Source organism: Rhinolophus hipposideros, assembly GCF_964194185.1.
Source record: "Rhinolophus hipposideros genome assembly, chromosome: 6".
In the NCBI taxonomy this organism is placed as follows: Eukaryota; Metazoa; Chordata; class Mammalia; order Chiroptera; family Rhinolophidae; genus Rhinolophus; species Rhinolophus hipposideros.
Genome location: NC_138052.1, coordinates 99,531,395 through 99,540,738, shown reverse-complemented (window position 1 = coordinate 99,540,738; position 9,344 = coordinate 99,531,395). Strand labels below are relative to the sequence as shown.

The window sequence follows — 9,344 nt, the reverse complement described above, 5'->3', positions numbered from 1 at the left end:
TGGACGCTGGCGAAAGGCTCCAGGGGCGTCCCTGGGACCTGGGAGCTTCCCAGCCGGCCCCCGTCTGCTGCGAGGAGGAAAAGCGCACCCCGTGGAAGCCGCCGCTGCCCGCCGGGCCTCCCCGCGGAGGGACGCGCAGGCCCCGCCGCCCGTCCCCGTGGGGGGCGCCCGTCGCGCGCGGTACCTACCCTGGCGCGCCGGTCCGGACGTGGGCGGCGCGGCGCTAGTGCGAGGCGGACATGGACCACGCGCCCTCCATGCGCCACACGGAGAAGGCGTAGCTGAGGCGCTCGTGGGCCACGTAGCTGCAGCTGGCCATCTTATTGTCCATCTCGTCGCTCTGCAGGACCTGGTAGAGGAAGTCTATGTACCTGGCGGCCAGCTTCAGCGTCTGGATCTTGCTGAGCTTGTCGGAGGGCAGCGTGGGGATGATCTTGCGCAGCGCGGCGAAGGCCTCGTTGAGCGACTGGGTGCGCTGGCGCTCGCGCACGTTGGCCAGGATGCGCTGGCTCTGCAGCTCCTCGAAGGACTGCGCGCTCGGGCTGCCCTTCTTGCCGCGCTTGCCCGGGGTCGGGCTGCCATCTTCGCTCGACTTCTTGCTGTAGCGCCGCTTGCGGCCGAAACGCTTGGGCTGCCGCTCGAGCTCCTCCTCGCTGGTGCCCAGGCTGTCCACCGGGGACACGGGCGAGCTGGAGCCCTCCTCCATGGCGCCCGCCCGGCGCGCGTGGGGCTCGGGGCGCCGGGCGCCAAGCGCACGCCGCTGGCCAAGCCCGCGGTCGCCGAGCACACGCTCTCCGAGTTGTTCGAAAGGCTCTGATTTCAAGGCCGGCTCGTGCAAAACCGAGGTCTCTGGGAGAGGAAGTTATTCTAACTTTTTTGGAAACTCTAGCCGGGCTGGGTTGCTAAATAGTTGTCAGGAGCAAGGGCGGCGCGCTGATTGGCCGCCGCCGCCGGGGGCCGGACGCGTTCTGGGGCCATCGCCGGCCGCCCCCGCCCCCCGGCGCGGCACTTTCAGTTTTGCCTCCCCCTTCGGCCCTGGCCGCGGCTGGCACCCCGGAGGCCTGGCTCCTTGCGTCCGCCCGCGCCTCCACCCCGGGCTCTGGCCCCTCTCCGGCCGCCCCGCGCGCCCTGCGCTCAGCAGACCGGGTTTTGTCTGCCCTTTAGCGTGGAGATCGGGCCCCGCCCGACTGCGTGATCTCTCCCGGGGCGCGAGGGGCGCGGGTGGTGAGTCTTACCCTCGACACCCTCCCAGGAGGTGAGGACGCCGCTGCGGGGAGTCCGGGGGGCTCCGGGGCCCGTGTGCGCCTTGACTGCCCCAGGGCGCGCAGCCAGTCCGCGCCACGGCCCGCATCCTCGGCCTGGGGTAGGGGACTTGCGCGGGCAGCGGTCCCGGCGCCCCGACCGCGAGTGTGGGGAAACTTGGGTTCCCTTGGAGACGCCGCTCCCCACGCACGCACCACGAGGATCCGTGGAGACGCCGCTGGCTTTGCTCAGGCCGTGTGCTGGGGGCCGTTTCTCACTCCAGCTGGTTGGGGAGCCCTGGCTCCAATGTTCTTCGGAGACCCTCCTGTTAAGTGCTTTAAAACTTCAACGCCACGGCGAGCCTCTGCGGGAGCGCCCGGTGCCGGCCCCACGCACCTGCCCGGCCCTGCCTGGGGTGTGGGTTTCAGGCCGGGGCGCCCGCTAGGCCGCGGGTGCCGCAGCCCAGCCGCTGCGCTGCTCCTTCGCTTCGCCAGCCCGCAGAGGATGGAGCGGGGCGGGTAGGTGGGGGCGGGGATATCTGGGCAGCTGCGCGGCCTCCCCTGCGCTGGGCGCCCCCGAGCAGCCCCGGGCAGGAAGGCGTGGGGCTGCGAGAGCGCGGGGCCGGGTCTCGGCGGGCAACACCGTGGACCCCAGCCCCGCGCCATCTGGACGCCGAGCGCGGGCGCGTTTGAAGTGGTTCGGGGGGCTCTTTGTTTGCCAGGCCGCTCTGGCTCGGGGCCTGGAGGTGGTTTACGGCTTCGATGTCTTTGAACCTATTCCCAGGTGACCCGGGCTCAATTAGGCCCGGGCCTGAGCGGGGCTGTCAGGAAAGCCGCGTGATCAAGGGCGGGTCGGGCCCTTTTATTGAAGTTGAACTCGGGGCCGGCGCAGCGCTGGGCCTGGGCAGCGCCTCTGGTCGGGTGCGACTGCAGTCGGTGAGCGAAGGCAGAGCTCTGTGAAGAGCAGGCCTCACACAAACGTGGCTACGTAACAGCGAATTGTTTGTAGTTCCTTCTGCCCCCACGGGCTTCAAATCCTATGACCAAAGGTCCCTCTGGAGTCGCCGCACCCAGCCCCTCCCCGCCTGACCGCCCCCTTCCCCCGCTCTGGGAAGGCCCGGGTTTATCCAGCGCAGCAAAATAACTTTCAGATCTCTTTCTTTAAAATTACCAAAAATTTTTAAGGAACAAAAGAGAGTGAGCGGAGCCTGCTCCCTTGGTGTCCTTTCCACGGGGTGGCGGTGGGGGTGCGCAGCCCCTCCTGGTGCCTGGGAACTGGCCTGCGCATTCCCAGATCCGCCCTTCACTGACTGCTCGCCTCAGAGCAGGGCCGCAGAGATTCTCAGCTCTGCCACTAACTCGCGTGCCACTGGGGTGGGGAGTCCTAGGACCCAGACCCGTTTCCGGCCCAGTTGAAAGGCGCCCAGCGATCCCCCCCTCCCCACACGGCCTGCCTAGGATGCAGCCTGCTCCACCCCACGCTGTCTCTTCTGCCACCAGGAGAGTTCTGGAAGTGAGGTCTCAGAGCCCATCATCTGCTGAAACCACAGCAGTGACACCAGCAGAGTGGAATTGCACTCAGAAAGGGCTGATACCTAATGTACAAGGCACAGTCACACACAGGCAAGACTGTCCTTTAAAACCCCTTTAAAGATTTCCCCTGAAAAAACGGCCCAGGGGGGCACAGGACAAGCCTTCATTACAATGGCTCTACCATCCTACATGCAGTCACCACCACAATACTTAAGGGCCTGGTTCCTCCTGGTGTGTGTGGTGTGGGGAGGTGCCCACTCCCCTTTCCTCCTTCCTCTACTGCCCTTCCTGCATTGCAGGGGATGGGAAGCTAAAAATGATTTTCCTGACTTGGGCCACCCAGGTGGGTGCCAGGCATTGTGGTAGTCTGTCCTTGTTAGTCCAGTGGTGGACAGGTTGGGTTTCTTTCTGCAGCATGTTCACCAGATGTCCAGAGGGAGGGTACCAACGTCCGTTTTTCTGGAGTGGCAGCTTGGGAGTTGGAAGCAGTGGCAGTAGCAGCAGCCCCTTGATGCAGGACAGGTCGGAGATCACTGCTTTCCTGAAGCAGCAGCTCCAAATACGCAGTTGGGTTTGGAAGTCAGTCCCGAAAGCTCCACCTAGAGCCTGTTTGCTCAGCTCCACAGCAAGTCCATCGCGCTCTCTAGTAACTTGTTTCCTTCCGGAAGCAGCCAGCATGGGTCCTGTTCTCTACAATGGAACCCTGACGGAGACATCCACACTCTGCCTGTGCCTTGGAAGAGGGGACACTGGAGGTCTCCCGGGGCGTGCTGTCTGACATCCCGAACCCTCACCTCTGACAGGCAGCTAACACTGGCCTTTGGCACACGTTTATAAATGCCTGAGATCTAAACAAAGTTGTTCTTGCAACAAATTCACAGTATGATTTTTTTTCACTTGGAATATATGCCAAATTTCAATTAAAAAACAATGGAAAGATCAACCATGACATAGGTACCATGGGAGAGAGAGAACAGGGTTTCGGGGTTGGGACAGAAGCCAGGCACCTCTGCATAAAACGGCTTTTGTAGATTTGACTTTTACATAATTATAAAAAATACATCAAAATGAATAAAATAGAAATCCCTAAAAAAGTCAAAAGCAAAATCAAACAAATTGCACCTAATTTTGTATCATTTTGGTGGCTTAACCTTGCAGACGGGAATAATTTAAGATAGCTTTAAAGCACTATAATTTGACTATACATCCCTAGTGGGTTATATTCTAAAGGGGGAAAAAAACACTGCAAAGAAGTCTTAAAATGTTTTTGGTGTTCACGTTTCTCGTAATAATATTGCTATTGTTATTCTGAAACTGTGAGCTACAGCAAATAAGGAATCATGTTTATATCTTTGGGAACCAAGATTTCCAGCCTGAAGGAGAGGTACATGTATAAAATGAAAGAAGCTGGGTCAGACCATGGCGCTCTCAAGTGGTTGGAAAGGTCAGTGTGAACTCATGGTGTGTTTTACCTGAAACAATGTGTGTCCTGCCCCTGAACACTGAAAAGGCCCAGCAACCCTGAGCAACCCAGGGCAGTGACCGCCACTGGTGCCCAGACTGCTGGCGTCCTGGAGGGAAGAGCTGGCGTAAGGGCTGCCGCGCATGTGCATGAGGAGCCCGGAGCACCATGTTGTGCCAGAAAACAGGAAGCCACGGCAACCGCTGGGGTCATGTCCGAAGGACTTGGGAAAGGACCCAAGGATATCCCCACAGGCCAAAGGTGGCACAAGATGCGTGTCCATAAAAAATAACTGCAAGGGATGGAAACACATCAGAGGGGAAAAACCCATGAGATTATAACGTCCATCAAATAGACGTATTGGCCACCTTTGGCTGATAACAGGATATTGACTCAAGATTTTGAAACTCGGTAAAGGAAGGGAAAGAATCGAGCATGTCACCAGCCTTCCTTATCAAATTCTGCCTCCAAGCGACATAAGAGTTGCTGAGAAAGTGTTTTGCTCCACAGATGTACTTTGGATAATACATGGAAGTGGAACTGCAGCTTTACAACATTGCCATTCTGCAAAGCTCTTCCATGGTAACTCATCTTGGTGAGTTAGGGCACGGGGACAGGGGCAAGGCCAGCAGCAGCCGTGAGGGCTTCCTGCCGAATCACCTCACCTCTGGCTCTACCATGTCCAGGAAATGCAGGGCACATGGCTCAGACAGGTTAAATGCTGCCATGCGGACGCGTTCGGACCTGGCCCCTCCTCTTCCCAGAGCCCCACAAGGTCCTCTCACTTTGTGTAAAAGCCTGTCTTGACATGATGTGTAAGGCCTTTCCAATCTGGCTGTGTCCCAGGCTCTGGCCCACTCCACTCCACTCACGCTGGCCTCCAGGGAGCTCCTCCCCACAGAGCGTGCACCTGTACAAGAGCCATCCCAGTAATCACGTGGCTGACTTCCTCACACTCTTCAGGTCTGTCCTGGATATCTGTCACCTCACAAACCACCCATTTCATCTGCTCACCACAGCACAGGCCAGAGGTCTAGACTGTTCGGCTGGGGGCGTTTTCTGGCAGTCCTGCCTGGTGCCACCCCCGTGCCTGCAGTCATCTCGTGGCTCACTCACAGATCTGGTGGTTGGAAGGCTGTCACTAGGGCACCTCGGTTCTCCCCCACGTGACTTCTCCAGCAGGTTAGCTTAAGCTCATCCTCATTGTGGTTTCAAGATTCCAACCACAGCCCAAACAGAGTGTAGGCCTCATTGCACAGGCTGTCAAGCTTCTGTCTCATATTTGTTAATTTCCCATGGGCTAACGTGTCACATGGCCAAGCCCAGATTCAAGAGTTTGGCATTGAAAAGTTGGTTGGCAGCTGTGTGTGCACATGTGTACGTGTGCATGCATACACACTTGTGTATATGTGCACGTGTGCATGTGTGTGCGTTTGTGTGCATACACTCATGCATGTTGGTGAAGTGGGCCTCCTGTCACCCACAGACTAACATGATCACTTGGGAGCCCCATCATATTTAGGGCACGACCCCTGCAGTCATTGGTATTTGTCCTCTCCCTTGTGGCTGCCACACTCTCCAGAGAGGAACTCTGCTCCCTCCTGTCTGGGACACCAGCCTGGGCTCCAGGGTCCTGGGAGACCAGGGAGGGCAGAGGCCTGGGCAGAGCTCTCAGCATTCAGAAGGTGGATTTTCACACGTTTACCCTGTTTTCAGGTCAAGCCCTCGCACTTCCTCTCAGCGCTGCCTGGTACCCCCAGTCTGAACCGTCTCTGGCTCAGATTCTCCAAAGTAACTTCCACTCCTTCCAAGGTTGGGGAGGGTTTGGCACCTAGCTTGTTGGGATGGGATGGGGATCCCGAAGATGTGACTGGTCTCGACATTGACTGAGGGGTGGGGTGCTTCTGCAGGGAGACCGAGCCAGCTGGCTACTGGGTGCTGTCCCCCGGGCCTGTGCTCTGGCTGCCGTGGCCTCTAAGTGGGTCACCACTCCCCCACCTCGTTCCACCTTCCCAAGTATGTCTGCTGTTGACTCCTCTCTCCTATTCTGTCCAAGCTCTGGGTTTGTTGCTTCTTCAGTTCCTTTAGTCTGATTTTAGATGAGCAGAAAGAGAGCAGAAATAAACACATACATGCAATCCACCATTTTCCATTGGCAGTTTTTTGAAATTATTGTTAAAGAGCTAAAATGCAAGTGCAGATATAGCAGGTGGGGGTGGGGGTGGTTTGGCATTGTCACTCCCGACCTTGGTGGGCGCCAGGTGGACTTGGGAGCCAGGTGGCCCTGTGACCTCTGCGTCGGCACAGTCCCAGTGGGAAGCCGCTTACTACTTACTGATCCCTCAGGTTGGGAGATCTGAATGGCCAGCAGTGAGCTGCGCCAGAGTGAACCCCCTGTAATGCCCTGGGAAACTGAGGCCCTGAGAACTCTAACTCCCCCCTCTCCTTTTCTGTCCCACTGACGGGCACTTGTGTGCCGGGTGGGGATGGTGCTGAGCTCCCTGCAAGCCCACCTCCCGCCCTGCTGGGAAGGCCTCAGCACAACTCTCCAGTGATGCTCTAGGAGTGGCTGGGTTTAATTTAGCTTCCCTTTAATTTGTGAAGCAGGAAGGCTTGTTTCCTCCCCTGCACCCCTGACCCCTTTTGCAAGAAATGCAACACGTAAATAAAAGTCCTGATCACCCAAATGAAAACCTCACATTCACTGCTTAATATAATATGAATAGACATGTGCTCCAATGGTCCCTTTAGGTTCTCACTGTCCTGCCCTGCTTGTTTTAAATCTCCCGCCTCAGTCTCGTCTTCCTGCCCCCGCCCCTGCTCCTCAAACAGAGGCCAGCAGACGCTGTTGACTGGGATTGGTGGAGAGATAGTAGGACACGTGGTTGACATATCTCCCCATTGAATACTGTGGCTATGTCCTAATAAAAACACACTGCATTGTACGTGTGGGAAGAAATTAAGTGGGGAGACTATTAACACGTGCCTTGTAATTGCTTGTCACTAACTACGTGTTTGACACTGTGCTCAGAAGTGGAGCAACAGCCACATGGACACAGCACGCATACAGCACACTGAGGGCTGTAGTAAAGAACCCAGGCGGAGGGGAAGATGGAGGAGGGCGAGGCCGGCTGGTCAGGGCCCCGGGAAAGACTTGAGCAGAGGGTGAATGGGTCCTCCAGGCAGAGGGGGAAGGAAGAGCTCTCAGACGAAGGGGCGAGAATGTGTCGAAGCACACAGGTGAAAAAGGCATCGATGCCCCCTCACGGGTCGGTTCTGTGGCTGGGAGCTCAGGTCCCAGTGACGCGCCATCTCTTGGGTGACAGGTGATACAAATGCAACCCGAACCTGCTTCCCAGATTCACTACTCGGCCAGCTCAGGCTCCGCTGGCTTCAGGTGCAGCTGGGTCTAGGGCTCCAGCGGTGTTATGTCCCCCTTCTCCCGCCCCGCCCTTCAGCTCTGCCTCTCTCTATGTGTGAGCCTTGCTCTCTCTCGCTGCCAGGGGCCCTCTTGTCCTCCTGGGACAGCACCGCTAATTAAACACAGTCTTTCCCTCTTGCTCCAGCAGAGAAGGACATGGGACACTGACTGGCTGGACTTCCGCCATGTGGCTGGGGAACCGGGGGCCCTGATCAGCCAGCTATGTTGTGTGGTTACTCCCATGACAGCATGGGACCGGAGGGCAGGCTTGGGGACCTGAGGGTGGGGAGGTTTCCTGCTGGGAGAGACGCCAGGCTGATAAGCAAGATGTGTCCACTGCAGTGTGTGGAGGACCGTGGAGGAAGGTTGGACGGAGCTACCTGACCAGGAAACCAGACAACCAAGGAACCAGGAAAACAGGGAAGCAAGGAACCATGGAAGCAAGGAACCAGGGAGCCAGGGAGCCAGGGAGCCAGGGAGCCAGGGAGCCAGGGAGCAGTGGTAGTGGTGGTGCAGGGACGGTGTAGAGGGAATGAGGGTATTTAAGAGAAAAAAGCTGCAGGCTTTGACTTCTCTTAGCATAAGTGTGAACAGCCTAGAGTTAGGCTTGGGATTAACTAGGGAAGTTACACTCACCCATTTCCCCTCTTGCCTAAAATTATCGTTTTGCTTTTAGATATCTAGCTGGGAACAAGAAGACATGCTATTTAAATGCTGCTCTATCATGTAAGAAAACAAATTAACAGCCGAGCCACAGCAGCAGGCTGTGCGTGAAAGCAGAAACAGAACAGGACCGGGTGGTGTCGGATTCTGTGTTCTCTCACTGACTAGGAGTGACCTTGGGTTAGCTCCTTCCTGTATGTGAGACTCAGTTTCCCTTCTGAAATAAAAGGTTGGGATAACTGATCCCTATGGTTCCCTCAAGATGACGACATCTAAGTTCTGTTTTTCAGAAACTGAAGTCCCTGTTTGGTAACTTAAAAATTTATGTCACACTTGTTTGATTCTTAGTGGCATTTGAGAAAGGAGGGGGCACTGCTGCGACATGAGGAGTGTGGATTTTCTTTAATCTGTCTAAATAATGTGCAGGGGAGCCTTTGGTGGCCACACATGCCCTGACCCCTCATAAAGTCCCTGCCCAATTGTGGCCTAGTCATAAACTTTCCTGAAAAGGTCATGTGAATTTATCGTCCCCAATACTTTATAATTAGAAATTATGGTCACTCTTCCACATGACACTTTTGAGTTTTAGCAGATCTTAAATTAAAACTATATACTACATGTTTTAAAATGTTCTTCAGAAAACTCTGAAGTCATGAGTTGAAAATTTGACTTAAAAAGTCCTGAGCGCTTATGTAAATAAACATACAGGTTTAACCCCAAATGTTATAAGGAATAAACTTGGAATTAAACTGGTGTGTTAAAACTCTGATTATATCTTGAGTACAAATAGGCACCACAGAAGGCTTCTGGGGGAAACACTTGTGGGTAGATGGCAAATTTCTCTTTTATGGAGGTCAGCAGAGCAGTGGGGAGCGGGGCTGCTGAGCTGTCCCCAGTGACCAGGACAGAGAGCAATTGCATGTCCAGTTTAAAGAAGAAAATGCCTCTGTGTGTGTGTGTGTGTGTGTGTGTGTGTGTGTTTACATAGGGATATGCAGCAAGCTGTAACAGCTCGGGGCTGCAC

The 9,344-nt window shown here is 55.9% G+C and overlaps 1 protein-coding gene across 1 annotated transcript; it reads right to left on the bottom strand.

Moving 5' to 3' along the window:
* Positions 1-223: 223 nt before the first annotated feature.
* On the bottom strand, positions 224-706 carry TWIST2 (twist family bHLH transcription factor 2; the record flags this gene model as incomplete). Its single annotated transcript, XM_081050681.1, has 1 exon — positions 224-706. One exon carries the CDS (start codon positions 704-706, stop codon positions 224-226), a length of 483 nt encoding a protein of 160 aa, XP_080906807.1.
* Positions 707-9,344: the final 8,638 nt, after the last annotated feature.